The sequence below is a fragment of the Sapajus apella genome, unplaced genomic scaffold, assembly GCF_009761245.1.
Source record: "Sapajus apella isolate SASKATOON/1434 unplaced genomic scaffold, GSC_monkey_1.0 scaffold6, whole genome shotgun sequence".
Classification (NCBI taxonomy): domain Eukaryota; kingdom Metazoa; phylum Chordata; class Mammalia; order Primates; family Cebidae; genus Sapajus; species Sapajus apella.
Genome location: NW_022436946.1, coordinates 16,018,035 through 16,045,008, shown reverse-complemented (window position 1 = coordinate 16,045,008; position 26,974 = coordinate 16,018,035). Strand labels below are relative to the sequence as shown.

At 42.1% G+C, this 26,974-nt stretch overlaps 1 protein-coding gene across 2 annotated transcripts in view; it reads right to left on the bottom strand.

Annotated features, from left to right (window-relative positions):
* SLC2A12 (solute carrier family 2 member 12) overlaps positions 1-26,974 on the bottom strand; it is a 69,597-nt gene that overhangs the window by 36,507 nt on the left and 6,116 nt on the right. For both annotated transcript variants that reach the window (XM_032274728.1, XM_032274727.1), the window contains exon 2: positions 4,035-5,375. In XM_032274728.1, the coding sequence (XP_032130619.1) occupies positions 4,035-5,375 (1,341 nt within the window). The remainder of the gene's footprint in view (positions 1-4,034; positions 5,376-26,974) is intronic.

Below are 26,974 nucleotides of genomic sequence, written 5' to 3'. Positions count from 1 at the left end.
TGCTTCCCTCTGCTTTGAGTCCAGCTTTTCTCCTGTCTGCTCTGCTGCCAAGCAGAAGCTTCAGGCCACCGCCAGATGCCAAGGCCGCAGCCTTCCACGGGCTTCTCCACCGACTTCCCTCCGTGCCTTGATTAATAAATTTTTCCTTTTTCCCCAGACCTGGTCCCCTTCCAGACCTTTGTGTTCTCAGCTTCTTCTACAATTGCACGATGCCGAATCCCTGTAAGAAATTCCTTACTGTATCACTCACAGCCGTTCGAACTCCCTGCTGCAATTGCTCAGGCTGTCTAGAGATTACCCACGCCTTTCTCTACCCAACCTCCGTTTAGTTGACTGCACTCGTGCATTTTTACTTATTCCCAAGGGACCTTTAGCTATGAATAAATGATGATGAGATTTTAAAATGCATTTTAATATGCATGAGATTTAAAAATGCATCTTATATAAATGGTCATCATGATAGACTAGAAACCAGCATTAAAGTAGTGGCTGAAATAAGGTCTAGAAAAACTGCAGACTTCAGGTGTCTGACGCTGGATACCTCCACAACACCCAGAACTGCCCAACTACACCTGTTAAGTACGAGAGAAAGAAACATCTAACTTTGTTTAAGTCATTGTTAATTTGGTCCTTGTTATATCCGCTGAGCTTGAATTCTGCATCCAACATTTTAATACACTCAGTTGTGCAAGTAAATGTGCAGCAAAAACTCTCTTCTTGTTATTACCCTTCTCTTTTTTCCTGTAATTCAGTCTTATAAAAAGTACATGTTCACTTACTTAACAGAGCTTCAGAAAAGCACTATGTCTCTATTTTGCAAAAATGCAGAATGGTCCATGAGTATCCTGATGGAAGGACAATGATAGACTATTTTTATTCATTCTTCCTTCTAGTGGACTTTCAAGGAGAAGACCGAACTAAAAGTAATTAACATTTACTCTCAAGACCAACACAGGATTGCTTATTCTTGTCTTATACTTGAGATTAATGTTGAATTTCAGAAGACAAAACATGTTTTCATTTATTTCAGCGAGTCACTTAATTTCTTTGTGACTCACTATCTTCATTTGTAAAATGCAGTGAATATCCTTTCTTCTCAGGCTTGTTTTGAAGGTAAAATGAAGTACTCCAAAGTAGGTAAAAACTGCCTAGCACAGTATTTGACATACTAGGTGTCAATAAATATTAGTGGAATCTAAAGCTTAAACTATACTTTAAAAGAATTCACGTAGAATATTATTGAAAGACAAACAGCCACCAATCATGTTTTCTTTTTTTTTTTTTTTTTCTGTTTTGGAGACAGAGTCTCACTCTGTTGCCTAGGCTGCAATGCAATGTTCTCTGCAACCTCTGCCTCCTGGGTTTAAGCGATTTTCCTGCCTCAGTCTCCTGGGTAGCTGGGATTACAGTTGTGCACCACCATACCCAGCTAATTTTTGTATTTTTAGTAGAGACGGGGTTTCACCATGTTGGCCAGGCTGGTCTCGAATTCCTGACTTCAAGTAATCCACCCCTCAGCCTCCCAACATGCTGGGATTACAGGCATAAGCCACCATGCCCAGTATCCAGTAATTTTTTCTAAAATCAAATTTGGTTTTCTGAAAAGGAGAACTCTTGCTCTAATACAATAAGGTATCAAATGATATGTTAGACTGGAAGGTTTGCTGCATTTTTCAAAATTGCCCCAAAACTAAAGAGAGATGGATAGCATGAGATTGGAAGGACTCTAACCACGAGTAGGTCGGTTCAGAGACCGAAGATCAATGTCTCTCACATTATGCTATGTGCCATGATGTGTCTCCTTTCACCCTGAGAGGTTTTCTGAATGAGAATGAGGAGGGTATCCCTTTCTTTTTTGTGACTTTTTCTCACACTCTCAGTTGATTCTTGACATTTCAAAACATTGGACCAAGAAAGTTGATGTACAAAGGAAATATTTTTAGTTTTATGATGAATACACAAGAAGAAGAGATGCTAGCAGAAGAAACCAATGGGACTACCACCTGAAGTTTATCAAATGTGCAAAACTTACTGTGCTTGTTAGCATAGAGAAGTTTCATACCCAAATCTAAGTTGTATCTTGTATAAGACTGCACCCATGTCTTGTCCTTCTGCTTTGAAGAATTTTTTGAAATAAGAATGTAAATAAATAAAATAAAAATGTAATAAAAATAAAATAAATAAAAATACAAATAAGATGTTAGCTCAAATTTCATTAAAGTATCATAGTAGTCACATAAGTATCTCATAGGTATATACTCAATATAATTGAATCCCAAAATAATGGTAGAAATCTGTTCCCAGGAAACTGTTCATTAATAGTAATTATCATTGTTAAGTCTTAAAAAGCAGGTTTAAGGTTCAGGAAGAAGTCTGAGTCATCAGAGGCTGCTGGTATTGTAATGTTTACTCTGTCTGTCCAAGCCGTCTTACAGGAGGAAATATGTCTACTCACAGTGCAGAGAAAGGGCCAACTTTCAGTCTTCCACGCCTTGGACCATGACCCAATCTTGCCACAGCTGATTAGGCCTGAACTTCCATCTCTGACTTGGCACAGCAAAGAGCAGTGTCAATCAGATTTTGCCCAAGAATTTGAACAAATCAGAATCTAGGAACTAAGTGCACTTAGAAGTGTGAGTAGAAGCTGAAAAATGAGGAGGCAGAGTTAGAGCAGGAGAGTCCATATCAGCCATGTGCAGGTCTAGTTATTAACTGAGATCAAGCAGGCCCAACCTGCTGGTTGCTGACCACAAAGAGGCAGATACAGAGAGTGTAGCTCAGTCCACTCACCTACAATCTCACTGAAGATAGGGACAGTTATCTGTCTTATTACCCTTTCCCCAGCATTTAGCATAGTTCTTGGTTATGAAAAGGTTCATCAGTCAATACATATCACTTGAATGAATAGTTAATGAGTTAGCAGTGGATGACTAGAGCAAGCCCCTACCTGACCTTCTTCCCAGAAACCCTGTCCAGTACCTGGAACCAGAGCCCTACCTCTCTCCAGGAAATTCCTTCTTCTTCAGCACAACCTATGTCTTCTTACTGCTCCAAACCTGCAATGCTTTCCATTATTTGAGCCAATTTGATTGCCTCCTTGATCCTTGTCAACAGGTTTCAAAACCAACTTTGTGATAGAGAGGGAAGGACTGGGAAAGAAAGAGAAAGGAAGGAGAGGACTAGAAAAGAAAGAGAGAGAGGAATGGGGCAGGAGGTGAAGTAATAGATGCTACCCTTCACAATCTATCTCCCCACAGAGACCTTCAGGCTTTAGATATGAGGCTAATAGACGAGAAAACTGCCACAAACAATCTATTCTAATAAATCCATCTCTAAAAGAGTTTGCCGAAGAGAGGTGTTCATACTTTGTCATTAGAGCAGACTAGTTCTATAAAATAAAACAACCTCATGGCTATGTCCCTGTCAATTGTTTGTATTATGTTGAATGATAGTAACTAGACTTTCATGCTTCTGTTTAATGGAAAAGAGTAAAGTGCCCTAGGAGGCTACTCTAGTGAATAAGATGTACTAAAAAAAATAATTCATCCTCCTTCTCAACTCATAATGTCCTCCTTCTTTACTATCACAAGAATGCATCCACTATTGTGTCTTTAAGAAAATCTAAACATTTGAATTTTTTTCTTCTACATAGGAAGAAACTCAGAGATGATATGGAGGAAAATGCTACCGCAGCAAATTTTGCTTTCACAAAGCAATGTAATTCCCTTGGGCAGTAAATATCTTTCCAGGTCTGGTTCATCCTCAATCAATGGGAGTTAAAGTATCCTCCTGTGACAGATAGTGGGAAACGTATCTTTCAATTGAACACTAGCCCTGTACTTTTCAGAGGCAGATATAAGTGATAAAAGCCTTCTGCATTAGAAGGAGCATCAAATGACCAATGTTATCCTGGTCTTGCTTCTAGCACTTATATGTATGAGGGACTACAGCAGTACCATGCTCTGACTGGTCAAAAGCAATACATTAATATTAACAGGGGGAAAGAGGGAAGGAATAAAGAATAAAGCACTTACTTGGTCCTAGACCAATGGAAAAAGCAGCAACATAAACAAGCAAGCTGGCTAAGGACAGCCATTTCAAAAAAGCTGGGACGTCCGCAGGGTCTGCGACTATCTGGTACTCAGTATGGCTTAATCCAGCATTTAGCAAGGATGCTGAGGTTGTCTCCGCTCTCTTATCCACATCATTTCTCAGGGGCATGAGTGAGCTTCTGCTGTGGGAAGCCATCCCTTTGAAGTGGTCTCTGAGAGTAGTATTGCTGGCTGACAGGTTTCCTGGTTCATAAATCACAGACTCATCCAAGGACTCGTTGATAGAACTGTGACTTCTGCAGATATTGGTGAAGTTCATGTGGATGTTGAGATTTACGATGCCCATGGTCACCAACGAAGCTGCCATCACAGAGGAGCCGATGCAGAGGAATGTCTTGCTGCCAACGTGGTCTACAAGAACAGTGGCGGGGATGGTGCTAATGACCTTGACGACTCCAACCCCAGTGGAGGCGAGGCTAGCTGCCTCATTGCTTTGAAAGCCAACTGACTTCAAAACAGTTGATGCATAGAACAATATGTTTGGCTGGCCAGTGACTTGTACAAAAAATACCAGTGTTAGTCCTATCATGATTCGGGTTCGCATGTTGTCTTTTGAACGAAACAGATCCCAAAAACTATACTGGTATTCATCTTTCAAGGAGGATTTGATCACTGTGAGTTCCTCAGTTGTATCTGAGAGTCCTCTTAACCTTCCAAGAACCTTGCTAGCAGCTTCCTCTTGTCCTTTCATCACCAGAAACCGAGGGCTTGGAGGAAGAAAATACATTGCAATTGCTTGCAAAACTCCCAAGGGAATAACAAGACCAAACATGTACTTCCAGCCATGGAAAACATTGGCAAATGCATAATTTGAAATATAGGCAAAAAGAATGCCGATGACAATCATCAGCTCATTCAGTGACACAAGGAGGCCTCTTCTGTGTTGAGGAGCAATCTCTGCAATGTAAACACAAGTGGCAATGGAAGACAGAGAGATGGAGACCCCTATGGCAATACGTCCCGCTATAAGAACCGTGTAGGATAAACTGAGAATCAAGACTAAGCTTCCGAGTCCAAGCAGGCAGGAAGACAAGATGATTGCTGTCCTTCTTCCATACCTGTCTATCAGGACCCCTCCAGTGAGTGAGGCCAGGAGGGCTCCAATGAGGAGGGAGCTCACAACCATTTCCTGCTCATGGCAGCTCAGGGCTAATAAGGTTTTGATCTGAAGAAGAGCCCCAGAGATGAGCCCAAGTTCATAACCCACCAGGAGGCCACTGACAGCAGCAGTGACAGACGACAGGAAGGTAAACATGCCACAACCTACAAGCAGAGAGGAGACAAGGAGGTCAGTTCTTAACTGAGATTTTAAACATTTTGTATTGCAGTGGAGATTTAATCTTGCAAAAGTCTTTCATGGCACTGAGTTTAAACACACATACAACTATGATAAAAATAGTACACTGACCAAAAAATGATTTGATATAGCAGGAGAAATCATTTTTCTTTCTTTTTTTGGAGGAGAGGCATGGAGTAGGACACGTACGAGGTCCAGTTTCCTTCTATTTGTGATGTTGATGTTTTTGGTTTAGCTCAGACAGTGATGTTGAGATAAGTGATGACACATGGTAAGGACTGAACAAAAGAGTGTCATATGGTTCAGACCTCGGCAGTGGATCAGCAATTCAAAGAGCCTGGCTCTTGTGGTCCCATCCCAGTTCTCTGAAGGCAAACATGTGACGGCAGGAGAGAGAGGATAGGAGCCTCTAGATGTGCTACAAGCTCCCTGCTGGATAGCCTGGGTCAAAATGAAACACAGCCTCCGGGAAACTTGCCCTTTTATCTCCTGGGCCACAATCATGCTGCAAATGGCCTCTGCTGCACACATGAGGGTGCTGGGGAAGAGGGTGGAGGTGGGGATGGGCAGTGCATGAATGTCTTAACAAGTCAAGGTTTTGCTAAACAGAAGGAAGAAAGAAACACACATAGCGTAAAGAACCAGCAATATCCCTTACTCATTCTGAGTAAGGAGAAAGTAGGATGGAACACAGGCAGAACAAGGAGATTTTACCTTTATATTATTCTTTTGTTAATGTTCAAATCCAAGGAAAAATGTCAAAAAGTTAACAACTATTAATTTTTGGTGGTAGAACACAGATGTTTGTTACATGTTTGCAACTTGTCAAAACAGAAACAAAACAAAACAAAAAGGTAGCAGAGGGAAGAGTCTTTCAGTCCCAGGAAAAAGTAATTTCCAAGGCCTTAGGGCAGGAAAGTTCACATTTCGTTTTAGGAGCTGTCAGATGGCCAGCATGTACTGTGTGGGGCACATAGGGAGCCTGGAGAGGTAGGAGGGAAAGGGCTTGCAGTGAATTTAGGTAAGTACAGAGGGGGCACTTCGAGTAGAGCCTTGTCGGTCATCGTGATGACTTTTCATTGTGTTCCAAGTATAATAGGGCCCACACCCATTGAGCGGTGTGGAGGGCATTGATGCTATAGGTTTTCTATTTATAAAGGTCACCTTTGCTGCTATGTAGAGATTAGTTCTTCAAAAGGCAAGACTGGCAAGACTGATAGCAGGGAGGAGATTTTTGCCTTGGTTTGGACAAGAGATAATAGTAGCTTAGACTCGGGTGTTAAGAGTGGAACTGGAGATAAATAGGCAGATGATTTTGGAGCCAAAAACCACTACACGTGTTCAAGGCCAGATACAGTGGCTCATGCATGTAATCCCAGCACTTTGGGAGGCTAAGGTGGGTGGATCACCTGAGGTCAGGAGTTTGAGACCAGCCTGGCCAACATGACAAAACCCCGTCTCTACTAAAAGTACAAAAATTAGCGGGGCATGATGGTGCACGTCTGTAGTCCCAGCTATTCAGGAGGCTGAGGCAGGAGAATTGCTTGAAACCAGGAGGCAGAGGTTGCAGTGAGCCAAGATTGTGCCACTGCACTCCAGCCTGGCAACAGAGCAAGACGCCATCCATCTCACACACACAAAAAAACAAAAAACAAACAAACAAACAAACATACACTTGTTAAAGAATTAGAGAGGGAGGGTAAGTGGGTCAGAACCCAGGATGGCTCTGTGGCTTCAGCAGTTGGGTGGGTGATTTTACAATATTCAATATACTCGATACAGTACTATGTGGGGCCAACACCATTGAGAAGTGTAGAGAGCATTGTACTATATACTGTGCAGTGCAAGGTACAGACATAGGGAAGATTAGGAATAGAACCGGTTGGGGGTGGTGGGTGATTAAGAGGAGGGGTAAAAATCAAAAGTTCATTTTGGACTTAGTAAAATGGTTTATTTGTTTTACCTGTAAGACATTCAGTTAAAAATGTTAAGTAGGGGATTGGGGATACAGATTTGGAGCTTAAAAGTAGGTCAAGCCCGGACATATGCATTTGGAAGCCAGCAGCATGCATTTGGTATTTAAAGCCACAGGAATGGATGAGATCACTTAGGAAGATAAAACAGGGGAAAAAGAGAAGGAGGATCAAGACTAGGACCTAGGCAACGCCCACATTTAGAAGAGTAGTGCCAGCAAAGGAGACGGAGAAGAATCGGAACTGAGATGTACGTCAAATGGGTTAGAAATGTACTCGGGCACATGTTTTCATAGGCTGAGCGAAGGCTATTTACCTCTGCCTTTTTGGGGCCGGGGGAGGGCATAGTTAAAAATGCTGTTCAGCTCTAGTGGAATAAGCAGGTCACATAAAGGTGATCTAAATCTCTTTCTATCACAAATGCTCAAGGTATTTTCCATCTCCAGGATCCTGGTAGGATGCGGGAATTGGGACCCCCAAAAATAAGGAGAAGAAAGCACTGAATATTTAGATGGAGGAGCAAATAAAGTACAATAACCCACAAAAAATAAATCAAATGTATGAGCACTTTGAACTAAACCCAATAAGTTAAAATTAAATCAGCAATTTAGCTAATCAGAAAACAAACATTTAGCAAGGTTACATAGCAGTCACTTACCTAGGTACTGGGGAAATATATATATACATAGCAGTGAAACAGAACAAGCATGGTGTTTACACCCAAAATACTTAATATTCTAGTGATATCTCTATTACCTATCATTTATTGATTTTATGTGCTGTTTTACTTTTTTTGCATGCAAAATGACTTTAAAGTACTCTCTTATAGGTTCATCCATGTCCATGGTTTCCATATTCTTTTTCCCATATGATCTTAAAGTCCTCAACAATGAATTCCTCTATGACAAGAATTAGGTCAAATCTTCACATTTGGATAAGAATATTGTATTATTATTCTTATCTCTACTTATCATTGTTCATTTTATCTATGTTTGCTGTGTTATTAGTGTATGTGCTTTGGCAGTTGATGATTGGTCTCTGATGTTCTGATTGGAGAAACAAGAGAAGTTGGAGACGGGACCACCTTGGAGGCCTGCCTGAGCGAGGCGCCTGGGAAGGGCATGCAGTGGGACAGGGCTGGGGAGTTAAGGACACAGGGAAAGCAATGGCAGAACTGCTTTGACAGCAGAAGACTGTCCTTGCTACCCTGTGCTTCTCCTTCCCCTTTCTTGTTTTCCTCTTTCATTAGATGGAAAATACTGTGTCCCTAGAAAGAGAAAAACTGCCTTGCGATGCAAGAGTTCCTTCCTTTGGTGCTCCATTATCCTACCTTAGAGAGCCCGACGTGGTTTGTTAAGTGCTGACTTCTGTCTGAAGGAAAGAGCTTCTGACAGAAGAGGGACCCAACCTCTTCTGCTGCCCTCTGGACTCAGATCATTTGCCTGGTTCTTCGGGCCAGGACTCACAGCACACTGACAAATGGGGATATGTGCAAAGGGTCTGGAAGCCATCCCAGTTTCTCAATGTTCTCCTTGAAACCCATGGAGTATAATTCTTCAGAGACATTAAAGAATTATTTTTATATGAATCGTAAAAGCCTTTTACAATTTTCTATATTATAGCATATATCCCTTTCTTGCTATCCATCTTTCTATTCTATCTCCTTATCTCTGGGCAATTTGGCTTTAAGAGGTTAAAACGTTGCACAAGATCATTCTAGGACCCTAGTCTCACAGGGAGGGCTTACCAACATGGAGTTATATGTTACAGAATTAAGCTATGGTCTCAGTTGTCTGAATTTTAACATCTTCCCTATTATATGCTTTAAGGGATACTGCCCCAAACTAGCTTTCCCACTTCCCTTACTACTGATCCTGAGGACTGCTGAAAATTCCACTTTGATCCTCAGCCCGCCCATTCAGGGTTTTGAATTCTAATTCACTGCATAAAGCTAACCCTTAAAACTTCTGAGATTGTGGCTCTGATACCTCAAGACTTTCATCATAGGAAGTTTTCCTGGTGCTACTTAACCATGGCATAACAACGGTGTAAGTAGTGGGTTTTTTCTGTGTTCTGGTTAGCGATGACAGCAAGAGCAAGATGTTATCCTATGGATGCTGGAAAGTAGAGACACCTGTTTCTAAGAAATCTGGCAGTGAACAGGAAGCAAGAGATCAGAATGTGGTTTGAAGCCCTCGCAGGAAGGCGGGGTTTGTGTTTGTGTACACACAGATGTGAGAGTTTGGGCAGCCACATGGCCTGAGGAGAAGGTGCCAATGTGGAAGGACAGAGTAAGATGAGGATTCATAATGAGTGCTTTTCCAAGAAATACCCAGCCCCGAAGTCAGTCTGCCCTTAATAATGATGAAGTAGAGCACTCTTAGCCATTTTGCTCATGGCTTTGCTTCATGGGGGCCCTTCCTTTATATCCCAGTTCTCCCAAAAAGGGCCATAGGGAATTCTTGGCTTTTTGCGGACATCACAGAAGTAGAAACTACCTGGACACTTGTAAGTGGTACCCACAGGCAGTTTGGTTATGCCTATCCTATATTCTTCCTGCTGTTGGGGCTCGGAACAAGATACCCCAAAGCATGGCACATTGGTGTGCTGAGTACTTTGAGTTGGACATAGGAAAGGCCTCTGGCTGCCTGCCAAAAAAAAAAAAAAAACCAAAACCTGTGTGTGCATGCATGCTTTTCAGCTGGCCGTAGGAATTCAGCCAGAAACAAGGTCTTTCTGACCCTCTCCCATTTTCCCCTGAAGAAAGTTATGGAAAACAGAATTCCTTTCCCCAAGGTGGGTCACAGAAACCAAAACCACTCTGGCCCAAAGCAAATCATAAAAACTAGAAAGGCCATTCTCTCCCTTTTCCCTTGAAAACCCTATTTCATGGGAGTCCTGCCCTCTACAGTGAATTCCTCTACAGAGGAACACCACACAGTGAGGCCCAGAAGAATCTGAACAGACAGGCCTTGCTAGGTTTCCCTTTCAGCTTATTACTATTCACTCAGACCCTTTTGTTCAATTACATTTCTACACGCCCATCCTTTCTTCATCAAACCTAAGCATAAAAAACAGACATTTTTTCCCCGAGTCTTCAGGTCTTCATTTTGAAAGCCTCCTGTGTCACATACAGCTTCGATTAACTAAATGTGCTGTGCTTTTGTCTTGTCACTCTGTCTTCTGCGATAGGAGTGTTGGCTGTGACCCTTGAGATGGGTGAGGAAAGGTATCACACCTTTCTGTCCCCACAATGCTTTGCTGGAAGTGCAGCAGCAGCAGTAGGAGGATTTCCAGTTTGTCTTTTGATGCAATGACAATTCTATATTAAGGTGGTAAAGTAAAACTGTTCCTATCAAAGCTGTGATGCAATCAAGCAGCTTTATGCAAATGGGAGCTGAGACCCACAGCGTAAGAGCACCAAGGGCGCCATGAGACTGCATTGCCAGTCACCACAATAGCTGCATTGTCTCCTGGTCACGGTGATGAAACCACAACTGCAACTGGCACTCAACGCAAAACACTCCATTTTTCACAATATTTGAGTTTCTACATGCTTTCTTCTTCTCTTTCTTCCCCATACGCCTTTTATTACATATGGACATAATGGACACGCAATAAACACATGCCAGCTGACTTAATCCTACAGCCAGCTGAAACGCATGCACACACAGGTGTGTCTTTTTTTTTTTTTTTTTTTTTTTTTTGGCAGGCAGCCAGGTAATTATATAGCTTGACCAGCTGTGAATGCTTCACAAATTTAAAAGATCCCCCCACTCCCGCTTCATGTTTTGCTCAAGAACTTGCAGTTGTCCAAAAATGGCCTTGTGGCTATGGCCTGCCCTTCCTCTGCTCTTTATCCCTGAAAGCCTTTGATCCCAACTCATCTTTCAACAGTCATCTCTACTACCATCTCACCTCTGAAGCCCACTCCTCAGCCCATGTGTGCCCACTGCACACGTGGTGTGTGTTTAGAGTCCGTCTCCCTTTAAGGAACTCTTTGATTGACTTGTTTGTCTTCACTATTAGACTGGAAGTTGCTTGAAGGCAAGAACCTTGCCTTGCTGAGACCTGTCTTCTCACCTGTAGCCTTCTGGCACCCGGTAAATAATCAATGTTTGTCGAGTGAATAAATGAATGAATGAAAGCCACACCCTACAATGCGATCCTTGCACGTCTACTCCCCACACTTGTATGAACAGACTATGGTTAATATGTAGTGTTATATAATGGTTAGTATTCAGAACTTTATCTTCACATAAATATATAGCAATTGAATAGCAATCCATTACCGTTTCTATGAAGGTTTTAGCAGTATTCTTAGCTAGCTCATACAGCACCATTTCGGGGATTATAAAATGTTTTATTGTCACACCTATATTTATATTTTATAAAATTCAGTCCTGTGCATGGAATTGTGCTTTAGTTGTTAAGACAGAGTGTTTGGCAGCCCCGTTTCAGTGGACCAGGTCTTCAGGTTCCATAACCTTCTCCAGGCTCCAACTCTGCAGCCCATCTACACCACTAGCTGTTTCCAGAATCTTCTGTGCTCTTTCCCAGGTTTGTGCTGAGACTCAGGCTATTCCCCTCGCCGCAGGGTCCTTTGCCTTTCTTCACAGCCCAGAGAAACCCAATTCATTTTCTTTTCTTTCTTTTTTTCTTTTTTCTTTTTTTTTGAGACAATCTTGCTCTGTCGCCCAGGCTGCAGTGATGCGGAGCGATCTCAGCTCACTGCAACCTATGCCATCCAGGTTCAAGCAATTCTCCTGCCTCAGCCTCCTGAGTAGCTGGGACTACAGGTGTGCACCACCACGCCCAGATAACTTTTGTATTTTTAGTAGAGACAGGGTTTCACCATACTGGCCAGGATGGTCTCCTGACCTCATAATCCATCTGCCTCGGCATCCCAAAGTGCTGGAAATACAGGGGTGAGCCACCGCGCCGGGCCGGATTAGCTTTACTCTCCGTTCTCTCTCTTGCCTTTACATCCAAAATCTTACAGTGCCCTGGATTATATTTCATTAGGGTTGTATCCTGCCTTAGACTGGGAGCACGTTGGGAGCAGGAGTGTCTGTATCATGGGGGTCGGTGCTCAGTAGAGTTACAGGATGCCCCAGGAACGAGATGCAGGGGCTTAGCAGAAGGCTCACTTCCTGTAATTCCCAGAGGGCACGCCCCAGGGAGAGTTCTGGTGTGGTGTTTCCAGCCAACCAAATGTCCAACATGCTGCTTCCTGGCCTTGGACCCTGCGTGGCCACCCCTGTGATGACAAATATTGGGTAGAAGCCTTATCTAGCCACAATCTCCCACCCCTGCCCTGTACCCTGATCTCCTCAGCACACAGTGAGACTCGCATCCACAGGAACTTTGGCCTCTCAACATCTGTTATCATTTGAACTTTCTATAGAAAAAATAAAGAAATGTTGCTTTCTTTCTTTGTTAGTTTTCTAACCCTGGGTTTGATTTAGTGGCACTTTCACAGACGTCTTTTCCTGAAACTAACATTCTCCCACTCCTATTGGCTGAGGAGGTATTAAGAGGGGACACTGTTCACATTTGCATATTAGTACTTTTCCTGTGCTTTGCTTTGTGGTTCAGTTTTTCTGCCTATGTGTATGGCTTTCATTCTTTTTCTTTCTGCTTTTTTTTTAGACAGAGTCTCTCTCTGGTGCCCAGGCTGGAGTGCAGTGGTGGGATCCTGGCTCACTGTAACCTCTACCTCCCAGGTTCAAGTGATTCTCCTGTGTCAGCCACCAGAAGAGCTGGGATTGCAGGTGTGGGCCACTAAGCCCCTATTTTTGTATTTTTAGTAGAGACGGGGCTTCATCATGTTGGCAAAACTGGTCCTGAATGCCTGGCCTCAAGTGATCCACCTGCTTCGCCCTCCCAAAGTGTGGGGATTACAGGCGTGAGCCACTGTGCCCAGCCTCTTTCTGCTCTTTCTTTTATCCTTTCTTCCTTTTTGAGATGGAGTCCGGCTCTTTCACCCAGGCAGAAGTGAAATAGCGTAATATCACCTCACTGCAACCTCCACCCTTGGGTTCAAGCTATTCTCCTGCCTCAACCTCCCTAGTAGCTGGGATTACAGGTACCTGTCACCACGCCCAGCTACTTTTTGTACTTTTAGTAGAGACGGGGTTTCTTCATATTGCCCTGGCTGGTCTCGAACTCCTAACCTCAGGTGATTCACCTGCCTCGGCCTCCCAAAGTGCTGGGATTACAGGCGTGAGCTACCACACCCGGCCTCCTTTCTTCCTTTATTCAATTCAAAACTTTCACCAGGATAAGTCTGGTGCATTTTCTTCTAAATTTTTCTGCTACTTCTTGAGTTCTTTTCCCATTTAGAAAAGATTTCCTCTAGTATTTTTGTCCTATTTGTTTAGGCCTAATTATGTATATGTTAGTTCAATATATTCATTTCCTCTTTCATCTCTATCCTCTTGTCCTTTTTATCTGCATCCTAGAAGAACTTCTCATATTCATCCTCCACATCACAGATTTCAGACGGTGATTCTGCTGTTGCCATTTCATTCTCTTCCACTCTACATGTCATTGATCTATTTGCATCTCAGTTCTCAGCAAGCTCTATCAGCACCTCAGTTTATTCTTATCATCAGATGTGGTTTACACCTTTTGCCACAGTCTGTCTTAAAAAATTATATTGAGAACAGAAATCAGATGCTTTCCATAATTAATCTATGTTTCCTGCAAAGAGAAATCTTAGAACACATCCTTTTCCTCTGTTTGAAACATACTTGCCCATAACCAGATTTGCTCATTCTCTTCACGTAGCTCCCAAATCAGTTATGATATTTTTGACTATGATATAGTTTTGTTTTCGTCATAATTGATGTCCCATTCCAAGACTATGATATTGTTTTAATGTATATTCTCACCAAATTTCATGTTGATTTCTAATCCCTGATGTTGGAGGTAGGGCCTGGTGGGAGGTGTTTGGATCATGAGGGCCCTTATGAATGGCTTGGGCCATCTGCTTGGTGATAAGTAAGTTCTGACTCTGAATTCAGCTGAGACCTTGTGGTTTAAAAGTGTGTGGCTCCTCTCCTCCCCTCCCCACACTCTCTCTTTCTCACTCCTGCTTTCACCATTTGATGTGCCTGCTCCCCCTTTGCCTTCTGCCATGACTGGAGGCTTCTCGAGGCCTCCCCAGAAGCAGATGCTACTATGCTTCCTGCATAACCTGCAGAACAGTAAGCCAGTAAAGCTTCTTTTTTTAAAATAGATTACCCGATCTCAGGGTTTTTTTTTTTTTTTTTTTTTTTTTTTTGAGACAGGGTCTCACTCAGTCACCCAGGCTGGAGTGCAGTGGTGCAATCTCAGCTCACTGCAACCTCCACACCTCCCAGGCTCAAGTGATCCTCTCACCTCAGCCTCCCAAGTAGTTGGAGCTACAGGTGCATGCCATCACACCCAGCTAATTTTTGTATTTTTGATAGAGACGGAGTTTCACCATGTGGTCCAGGCTGGTCTCAAACTCCCAAGCTCAAGTGATCCTCCCACCTCAGCCTCCCAAAGTGCTGGGATTACAGGTGTGAGCCACTACGCCAGTCCTCAGGTTTTTTTTTTTTTTTTTTTCTGAGACGGAGTTTCACTCATGTTACCCAGGCTGGAGTGCAATGGCGTGATCTCGGCTCACCACAACCTCCGCCTCCTGGGTTCAGGCAATTCTCCTGCCTCAACCTCCTGAGTAGCTGGGATTACAGGCACACACCACCATGCCCAGCTCATTTTTTGTATTTTTAGTTGAGACGGGGTTTCACCATGTTGACCAGGATGGTCTCGATCTCTTGACCTCGTGATCCACCTGCCTCAGCCTCCCAAAGTGCTGGGATTACATCAGGTATTTTTTTATAGCAATGCAAGAACAGCCTAACATAGATTGCAAAGACCCCAAGCCCTGAAAAACAGGCGCTTATATCATAGTGGCATTTATTGATTAATTAACCAAAAGAACAAGTTGGGTTTGCTGTCTCCAAGGACTCACACTGTACCCATCCTCCTGTTCCCACTTCCTCAGAGGGTTGTCTGCTGTCCCCTGGCTTGTTACCAGATGTGTAAGGCAGCTGCTGCAGCTCCAAGAATTACGTTCCCTCACAACCAGATCTATAGGCAGGAGACAATAGAAGGAGGCCTGGGACAAGGGTTTGCCCTCCTGTGCCTCTCTCCTTTTATTAGGGAGAAAACTTTCAAGAAGCACCCTGGAAGACTTATTTAATGTCTCATTGACCAGAACCAGCGGATGAGTGGTCAAACTTGGCTATGAGAGAGATTGACAAGTGCGTATCTGAATCTTTTAGTTACTCATATAGAAAAAGTAGAAAATCAGAGGGGAATTGGAATGGCTGTTGTATATTCAGTGTCTGACACACCTTATTCTAGCCATGTGGTTGCAGTTAGAAACTCCTCTCAGGTCTTTTGCACTGGAGGTGCAATTGATGTGGACAGCTGCTAGCCAATTTCTGATGTCTGCATGTTATTTTTCTGGTGTGGTTTCATTGAACCGAGAAAGGAATTTTTTTTAGTTTTTTTACTTCCACTTTTTGGTCCCCTGATTATAAATGAGAGGGATCATTCCTGGATTATTTAAAGCAGTCTGTAGTTCTTTACTTGTCAAAAACTGTGGGTGCAAAACAAACTTCTAGAATGCATTGCTCCAGTGGCTCTGATAGGCTTTGTCTCTTCTTAACACTAGTTTCATATTTCAAAATGCAATGAGTCACTTTTTTGTGTATTCAGACCAGAGTTGTTGAAATCATAGAAACCGGAGCCCCTGTAGAGGTACAGAAATGGAAGTGACCAGGCATGGTGGCTCACCCCTGTAATCCAGGGCTTTGGGAGGTAAGGCAGGAGGATTGCTTATGGCCAGGATTTAAAGGCTGCAAAAAGCTGTAATTGTACCTCTGCACTTCAGCCTGGGCAACAAAGCAAGCTGTCTCAAAAAAAAAAAAAAAAAAAAAAGAGAAAGAAAGGGAAGTGATAATGACAGGATGGGGGATGGGATTGGAACTTCTGACCCTCAGAAAAAGCAGCTCTGCGGGTCTGTGGTGCTCTTCTCCTTCCTCGCTTGGTGAAGGTTCCATCTCTGTCAAATGAGGATGCACAGTGGAAGCCTGTGGGAATCCAACATTTTACACCCAATCTTATACATTAGGATCCCTGTTTTATTTAACTGTTAAATCCTAACTCATTGACAAAAATTATTCGGGCTTTCAATGCTGTGGCGATTTTGCATTTCTGTCTGTGAATATTTTTGATGATAGATAGTAAAGAAAGAGGGCATCTGGAGAACAAACCCACAGCAGTCTTTCCCAGAGTCCCCGGGCATCTCCAGGAGAAGGATGCTCAATGTGTGTGAGCTGTGGTGAGCCATGGACATTTGAAAGCTGACATCTCAGAAGGATCCCCAGTCCACTGAAGATTATTTAACGTTGAAAAAATAGTAAAAGACTTATCTGTACTTAACAATTTCAAATGTATATAAATGGAATGGAAAGTTGTTTTTAAAATTTCATATGTAGCAGCTTTCTGTTACTCTATATTTTCTAATCAATAAATATAAAACTGTGAAGACAATTATGTGAGAATTTGAAGTTGATTTTATATTTTAAAATGAGTTCCTGTACTCAGTAATGATTGAGAATCATCAGTAGTGCTTTAAAAATTATTTAATTATTTTAAAATCAATAGTGCTTTTAAAATTATTTAAAATTGGGCCGGGTGCGGTGGCTCAAGCCTATAATCCCAGCACTTTGGGCGGCTGAGGCGGGTGGATCACGAGGTCAAGAGATCGAGACCATCCTGGTCAACATGGTGAAACCCCATCTCTACTAAAAATACAAAAAATGAGCTGGGCATGGTGGTGCGTGCCTGTAATCCCAGCTACTCAGGAGGCTGAGGCAGGAGAATTGCCTGAACCCAGAAGGCGGAGGTTGCGGTGAGCCGAGATCGCACCATTGCACTCCAGCCTGGGTAACAAGAGCGAAACGCCATCTCAAAAAAAAAAAAAAAATTATTTAAAATTATTTAATCAGTAGTGCTTTTAAAATGGGAAGAACATAAATAATATTGTGAGGCCTCTCACACCTGTAATCCCCGCACTTCACAGGCCAAGGCAGGCAGATCACAAGGTTAAGAGATCAAGACCATCCTGGCCAACATGGTGAAACCCTGTCTCTACTAAAAATACAAAAAAAAAAAAAAATTAGCTGGCAGTGGTAGCACATGCCTGTAATCCCAGCTACTCGGCAGTCTGAGGCAGGAGAATCACTTGAACCTGGAAGGCAGAGATTGCAGTAAGCCGAGATCATGCCACTGCACTCCACCCTGGTGACAGAGCAAGACTCTGTCTCAACAAAAATCTATTGTGAAGCCTGTGGATGAAATTTCCTTTAAGAAGAACAATTTACTAAAATTAATACCTGAATGGCCACCTGAATGTTAAGGGTTAAGCTAATCATTATCATGGTGATAATGAACAGACGGCCTATGGGAGAGAGGGAGAGGAAGGGAGAAAAGGCTGAAGTGCCCTATCTACAGGTATCGACTTACGACCTATGCAACTTACGACCATTCGACTTTACGACCACAATCGCTAGCCGTGACTGCTCCATGTCTGGCAGTGCAAACGTTGCCCAGCTGGGCGTACGACAGTGTGGACCATCCGGCAGCACTACCATCTCTGCGTGCATATAGCCTACTCAACTTACGACCAAATCGTGTTATGACCGGTCCGTCGGAACCAATCGTGGTCGTAAGTCGAGCACTAGCTGTAATATAAAGGAGGGATTCCGATGAGAGAGCGTGAGACAGAGAAAGAGAAAGACAGAATGAAAGGCTAAGAGAAACCAGAAGTAGAAAAAATAGAAGAAAGGGTCAGGACAATTTGTTCAGCAACCGCTTCTGCACTCATTGACTCCCTGAACAATTAAGCACGTACTGTGTGCCAGCACTGTCCGGCAGGCAAGGTTCATCTGATGGCTACTGCAATCAGCCTTCGTGGGTACTGAGAGCATTGTGTTGAGATGTTTCCTAGGTTACATCTGGATTTGATCACACTAGAAGGTAGCACTTGTGCCACATGGATGTGATCCCTGATGTGTAGACTGGAAATAACAGAGAAAAAGGCATAATTCCTACCTATTATAAATTGCACAGAACTTTCCAAGCACTGTCAGTCAGCTCAGAGCTCTGATAGGTGCATGAAATCTATATCTTACCCAGAAAATTATAATCTTTTAGAAAAATGTGTTACATAAAAAATTAGGGAATTAGCTAAAATAGAATGCAAACAAAGCCCTGAAATGAGTATAACTGGAACCCATGTTCACAGATCAGAAAGTAGAAACGTCAGTGCTGGCTGGTAATATTGGTCAAGAGAGCAACCCTGCACTGGACTGGACTGAAGAAAGTGAGCTTCAGATCACTGTGCTGTCATCTAATATCTGTGCTACCTCGGATAAGTCCCTTTGCTTCTTTCTAGGAGGAACCTGGGCTTAAAGGTGAAGGACAGTCTGGAATCAGAGTCCTAATTAGTTACTGACTAGACTTTGACAAGTTCCTTAAGGTTTGTGTCTCTCTGTGTCCTCATTCATAAGATGAAGATAATAATGTTAGAGAAATGCAAATCAAAACCACATTGAGATACCAACTCACACCAGTTAGAATGGCAATCAGTAAAAAGTCTGGAGACAACAGATGCTGGAGAGGATGTGGAGAAATAAGAACACTTTTACACTGTTGGTGGGAGTGTAAATTAGTTCAACCATTGTGGAAGACAGTGTGGCGATTCCTCAAGGACCTAGAAATAAAAATTCCATTTGACCCAGCAGTCCCATTACTGGGTATATATCCAAAGGATTATAAATCATTCTATTATAAAGACACATGCACACGTATGTTCATTGCAGCACTGCTTACAATAGCAAAGACCTGGAACCAACCCAAATGCCCATCGATGATGGCCTGGACAAGGAGAATGTGGCACATATACACCATGGAATACTATGCAGCCATAAAAAACGATGAGTTCGTGTCTTTTGTAGGGACATGGATGAATCTGGAAACCATCATTCTCAGCAAACTGACATAGAACAGAAAATCAAACACCGCATCTTCTCACTCATAGGCGGGTGTTGAACAGTGAGAACATATGGACACAGGGAGGGGAGCATCACACACTGGGGTCTGTTTGGGGGGACTGGGGAGGGACAGTGAGGGGTGGGGAGTTGGGGAGGGATAACATGGGGAGAAATGCCAGATATAGGTGATGGAGGGATGGAAGTAGCAAACCACATTGCCATATATGTACCTATGCAACAATCCTGCATGTTCTTCACATGTACCCCAGAACCTAAAGTGCAACAAAATATATATTTTAAAAATAAATAAATAAAAATAAAATATTTTTTAAAAAAGATAATGTTGCCTCCTTTGTAGAGTTGTAAGAATGAATGAGTCAGAAGAGTGCCTGGTACCTGGTAGTAAGTGATTGGTAAATTTTGGCTGTTGTTCTTAGCCTTAGTTTCCTTATCTGTGAAATGGGTTCCTCATTAGGTTGTTGTAAAAATCTGAAGGGATAACAGTAATAGAAGCACTTGGCCTACAAGAATCATTCAACAAAAGTTCGTTTAATCTGAATCTAGAAGGTAAAATCTTCATGATACGGCGGTAAAACTTCGAAACAGTCTTGTATTGATTGCAACAGAAATAAAATAATACCTTGTTTCCCACATAACAATTGTGTCTTTCATAAATTCTTGAATTCCTTTGCTTTCAAAATTGGCAGTACCTACAGAATTGGGCTTGCAGCATAAAAAATTCCTCCTGTGATTTTGTCTGAAGGTTTCTGCAGCTTAGTTTCCCAATATAAATAAAACATTTCATTAGTGTGAGGATGCCCTCTTACCATACAAATTTACCCTAATTACAACTTTCTTTTACCCTACAAATACTTTGCACACGTGAAGCTGAGATGTCGTGGTTTTTTAATTAGCATTGCACATAACTCCTAACTCCAACTTCTGTCAAGTGTGGAGATGTGTCCGGGAGCAAGACATTTTGTATAAAATAATAATGCGTACCGCTAACCGTTCCAGAGCCCAGTGAGGCCAGGCAAACCTGAGTCATGAGTTGTCTGAGAAACAGCTACTTCCAAGACAATCACAATGTAACCGTTTAAAATTAAATTACACTAGCTTTACTTAAAAAAGTATATTCCTGAAAGTCAAAGGAAGGATTACATTTTTCTTCCTGAAAACTTTGACAAAACAATATAAAATGAATCACTGCTCAAAAATAATAAAATCTCCTAAAACTAGAATGATGTAATAAATTATTTTAGTCTTATTATTATTTCTACTAAGTTGTTTAGAATAATTAAGCTGAGGGGGCAATTACAGACTCACACCTGTAATCCCTGCACTTTAGGAGGCTGACACGGGTGGATTACTCGAGGCCAGGAGCTCGAGACCAGCCTGGGCAACATGGTGAAATCCTGTCTCTACTAAAAAAGAGAAATACAAAAATTAGCCGGGTGTGGTGGTGCATGCCTGTAATCCCAGCTACTTGGATGGCTGAGGCACAAGAACCGCTGAAACCCCGGAGGCAGAGGTTGCAGTGAGCTGAGAGTGCTACCGCACTCCAGCCTGGGTAACAGTGAAATTCTGTCTTAAATTTTAAAAAAGAATGATGGAGGATGATCCAAGATGGCTCTGGAGTGCAGTTCCCAAGAGAGAACAACACAGAGGGTGAGTGATCACCACATTTCCAAACAAACTGTTAATGCCCACAGACCAGGAGATTCCTGGGCTGAAAAGTGCCACGAGTTTCCAGCACCACTGTTACAGCTGGTGCAATGGGTCTCTGCACAAAAACTCACACAAATCCAGGCGCCCTTTCAACTGGCGCCTAGAACGCCTGGGAGACAGAGCCACCCATTCAACTGAAAAAAAGGGGACTGAAACAGGGAGCAAGGTGATCTGGCTTGGTGGGTCCCACCCCCACAAAGACCAGCAATCTGAAATGCTCTGGATTAAGAGTTTCCTATCAAACGCAGCTGGACCATCCCAGGTCCACCATTACCGAGGCAGTCCGCCACTACTGAGGCAGTCCACCATTACTGAGGCTGAATGCCATTACCGAGGCAGTTCTAATTAAACCTGTATAAACAAAACCGCAAGGAAGTTCACAGAGCAGCTGGGGAGAGCCCAGGGCAGCTCAGCAATGCCTCTGCTGGCAGACTGTGACTAGGCTACCTCCTTTCTGGGCAGGACAGCTCTGGAAAAAGGCAGCAGCACATCAGGAACTTATAAATAAAGGCCCACCTTCCCAGGACAGAACACCTGGGAATAAAGGAGGTTATGAGTTCTGCTGCAGAAGATGTAAGCGTACCTGCCCAGCAGCTCTGATCAGAACAACGGAGCTCACAGCTCAGCACTGGAGCTCCTATAAGGGATACACTGTCTTCTCAAGCAGCTTTCTGACCCCCATATATGCAAAGAGTCACCTCATAAAGGAGAGCTCAGGCTGACATCTGGCGGGTATCCTTCTGGGACAAAGATAACAGAAGAAGAAACTGACAACAACCCTTACTGTTCTGCAGCCTCCATGGGTGATCCCCAGGCAAGCAGGGTCTGGAGTGGGCCTCCAGCAGTCCTACAGCAGAGGGGCCTAACTGTTAGAAGGAAAATTAAAAAACAGAAAGAAACAACATCATCATCAACAAAAAGGATGTCCACTCAGAGACCCCATCCAAAAGTCACCTACTACAAAGACCACAGGTAGATAAATTCACAAAGATGGGAAGAAACCAGTGCAAAAAGGATGAAAACACCAAAAACCGGAACACCTCTCCTCCTCCAAGGGATCACAACTCATCACAAGCAAAGGAATGAAGCTGGATGGAGAATGAGTCTGATGAATGGACAGAAACAGGCTTCAGAAGGTGGGTAATAACAAACTTCTCTGAGCTAAAAGAACATGTTCTAGCCCAATGCAAAGAAACTAAGAACCTTGAAAAAAGGTTTGATGAAATGCTAATGAGAATAAACAGCTTGAAGAAGAATATAAATGATTTAATGGAGATGAAAAACACAGCCCGAGAACTTCATGAAGCATATGCAAGTTTCAGTAGCCAAATCAACCAAGCAGAAGAAAGGATATCAGAGATTGAAGATCAACTCAATGACATAAAATGAGAAGGCAAAATTAGAGAAAAAACAGTGAAAAGAAATGAATAAAGCCTCCAAGAAATATGGGATTATGGGAAAAGACCTAATCTACGTTTGATAGGTGTACCTGAATATGATGGAGAGAATGAATCCAAGCTGGAAAACACTCTTCAAGATATTATCCAGGAGAACTTCCCCAACCTAGCAAGGCAGGCCAATATTCAAGTTCAGGAAACACAGAACACCACAAAGATATTCCTCAAGAAGAACAACTCCAAGGCACATTATCGTCAGATTCACCAGGGTTGAAATGAAGGAAAAAATGCTAAGGGCAGCAAGAGAGAAAGGTCGGGTTACCCACAAAGGGAAGCCCATCAGACTCACAGTGGATCTCTCCACAGACACCCTACAAGCCAGAGGAGAGTAGGGGCCAATATTCAACATCCTTAAAGAAAAGAACGTTCAACCCAAAATTTCATATCCAGCCAAACTAAGCTTCACAAGTGAAGGAGAAATAAAATCCTTTACAAACAAGCAATTGCTGAGAGATTTCATCACCACCAGGCCTGCCTTATAAGAGCTCCTGAAAGAAGCACTAAACATAGAAATGAACAACCAGTATCAGTCACTCCAAAAACGTACCAAATGTTAAAAAGCATCAACACAATGTGTCAACTAATGGACAAAACAACCAGCTAGCATCAAAATGGCAGGATCAAATTCACACATAACAATATTAACCTTAAATGTAAATGGACTAAATGCCCCAATCAAAAGACATAGACTGGCAAATTGGATAAAAAGTCAAAACCCATCCATGTGCTGTAACCAGGAAACCCATCCCACATGCAAGGACACACATAGTTTCAAAATAAAGGGATGGAGAAAGATTTACCAAGCAAATGGGGAGCAAAAAAAAAAAAAAAGCAGGAGTTGCAATCCTAATCTCTGATAAAACAGACTTTAACAAAGATCAAAAGAGATAAAGAAGGGCAGTACATAATGGTAAAAGGACCAAAGCAACAAGAAATGCTAACTATCCTAAATAAACACTGAATACAGAAGCACCCAGATATATAAAGCAAGTTCTTAATGACCTACAAAGTGACTTAGATTCCCACACAATAATAGTGGGAGACTTTAACTCTCCACTGTCAATATTAGATCAACGAGACAGAAAATTAACAAGGATATCCAGGACTTGAACTCAGATCTGGACCAAGCAAACCTAATAGACATTTACAGAACTCTCCACCCCAAATCCACAGAATATACATTCTTCTCAGCACACATCACACCTACTCTAAAATTGACCACATAATTGGAAGTAAATCACTCCTCAGCAAATGCAAAAGAACAGAAATCATAACAAACAGTCTCTCAGACCACAGTACAATCAAATTAGAACTCAGGGTTAAGAAACTCACTCAGAACTGCACAGCTTCATGCAAACTGAACAACTGGCTCTTGAATGTTGACTGGATAAACATTGAAATGAAGGCAGAAATAAAGATGTTCTTCAAAACCCACGAGAATGAAGACACAATATACCAGAATCTCTGGGATACATTTAAAGCAGTGTCTAGAGGAACATTTATAGCAATAAATGTCCACATGAGAAGCAAGGAAAGATCTAAAATCAATACCCTATCATCAAAATTAAAAGAGCTAGAGGAGCAAGATCAAAAAAACTCAAAAGCTAGCAGAAGACAAGAAATAACTAAGATCAGAGCAGAAATGAAGGAGATAGAGACACAAAAAACCCTTCAAAAACATAACAAATCCAGGAGCTGTTTTTTCCAAAAGATCAATAAAATAGACCACTAGCCAGATTAATAAAAAAGAAAAGAGAGAATAATCAAACAGATGCAATAAAAAATGATAAAGGGGATATCACCACCAATTCCACATAAATAAAAACTACCATCAGAGATGACTACAAACAACTCTATGCACGCAAATCAGTAAACCTGGAAGAAATGGACAAATTCCTGGACACTGGCCCGCTCCCCAGCCTAAACCAGGAAGAAGTTGAAACCCTGAATAGACCAATGACAAGGGCTGAAGTTGAGGCAGCAATTAATAGCCTACCAACCAAAAAAAGCCCAGGTCCAGATGAGTTCACCACCGAATTCTACCAGACATACAACGAGGAGTTGGTACCACACCTTCTGAAACTATTCCAAACAATCCTAAAAGAGGGAATCCTCCCCAAATCATTTTATGAGACCAACATCATCCTGATACCAAAACCCAGCAGAGACTCAACAGAAAAAGAAAAATTTAGCCCAGTATCCATGATGAACACAGAGGCAAAAATTTTCAATAAAATGCTGGCAAACCATTTGCAACAGCACATCAAAAAGCTTATCCATCATGATCAAGTAGGCTTCATCCTGGGGATGCAAGGCTGGTTCAACACATGCAAGTCTGTAAACATAATTCACCACATAAACAGAACCAAAGGCAAAAACCACATGATTATATCAATAGATGCAGAGAAGGCCTTCGACAAAATTCAACAGCACTTTACGCTAAAAACTCTCGAGAAACTAGGTATCAACGGAACATATCTCAAAATAATAAAAGCTATTTACTACAAACCCACAGACAATAACATACTGAATGGGCAAACACTGGAAGCATTCCCTTTTAAGTCTGGCACTAGACAAGGATGCCCTCTCTCACCACTCCTATTCAATATAGTATTGGAAGTTCTAGCCAGAGCAATCAGGCAAGAAAAAGAAATAAATGTTATTCAATTAGGAAAGGAGGATGTCAAATTGTCTCTATTTGCAGATGACATGATTATATATTTAGATGATCCCGTCATCTCCGCCCCAAATCTCCTGATACAGATAAGCAACTTCAGCACAGTCTCCGGATGCAAAATCAATGTGCAGAAATCACAAGCATTCTTGTGCACCAAAAACAGACTTAAAGAGAGCCAAATCAAGAACGAACTGCCATTCATAATTGCTACAAAGAGAATAAAATACCTAGGAATGAAACTAACAAAGGATATAAAGGACCTCTTCAAGGAGAACTACAAACCACTGCTCAAGGAAATAAGAGAGGACACAAACATGATGGAAAAATATGCCATGCTCATGGTTAGGAGGAATCAACATTGTGAAAATGGCCTTACTGCCCAAAGTAATTTATAGATTCAACACCATCCCTTGACCATCTTCGCAGAACTGGAAAAAACCACCTTAAACTTCATGTGAAACCAAAAGAGAGTCCGCATAGCCAAGACAATTATAAGCAAAAAGAACAAAGCTGGAGGCATCATGCTACCTGACTTCAAACTATACTACAAGGCTACAGTAATCAAAACAGTATGGTACTGGTACGAAAACAGAGATATAGACCAATGGAACAGAACAGAGGTCTTGGAGGCAGTGCCACACATCTACAATCATCTGATCTTTGACAAACCTCACAAAAACAAGCAATGGGGAAAGGATTCCCTGTTTAATAAATGGTGTTGGGAAAACTGCCTAGCCATGTGCAGAAAGCTGAAACTGGACCCCTTTCTGACACCTTATACTAAAATTAACTCCAGATGGATTAAAGACTTAAACATAAGGCCTAACACCATAAAAACCCTAGAAAACCTAGGCAAAACCATTCAGTACATAGGCACAGGCAAGGACTTCATGACTAAAACACCAAAAGCAGTGGCAACAAAAGCCAAAATAGACAAATGGGACCTAATTAAACTCCAGAGCTTCTGTACAGCAAAAGAAATAATCATTAGAGTGAACCAGCAACTAGCAGAATGGGAAAAAATTTTTGCAATCTACCCATCTGACAAAGGGCTAATATCCAGAATCTACAAAGAACTAAAACAGATTTACAAGAAGAAAACAAACAAACCCATTCAAAAGTGGGCAAAGGACATGAACAGACACTTTTCAAAAGACATTTATGAGGCCGACAAACATGAATAAATGCTCATCATCACTGGTCATTAGAGAAATGCAAATCAAATATATTGAGATACCATCTCATGCCAATTAGAACGCTGATCATTTAAAAGTCTGGAGACAACAGATGCTGGAGAGGATTTGGAGAAATAGGAACACTTTTACACTGTTGATGGGAGTATAAATTAGTTCAACCATTGTGGAAGAGAGTGTGGCGATTCCTCAAGGACCTAGAAATAGAAATTCCATTTGACCCAGTAGTCCCATTACTGGGTATATATCCAAAGGATTATAAATCATTCTATTATAAAGACACATGCACACATATGTTCATGGCTGTAGTGTTTACAAGAGCAAAGACCTGGAACCAACCCAAATGCCCATCAATGATAGACTGGAAAAGGAGAATGTGGCACATATACACCATGGAATACTATGCAGCCATAAAAAACGATGAGTTTGTGTCCATTGT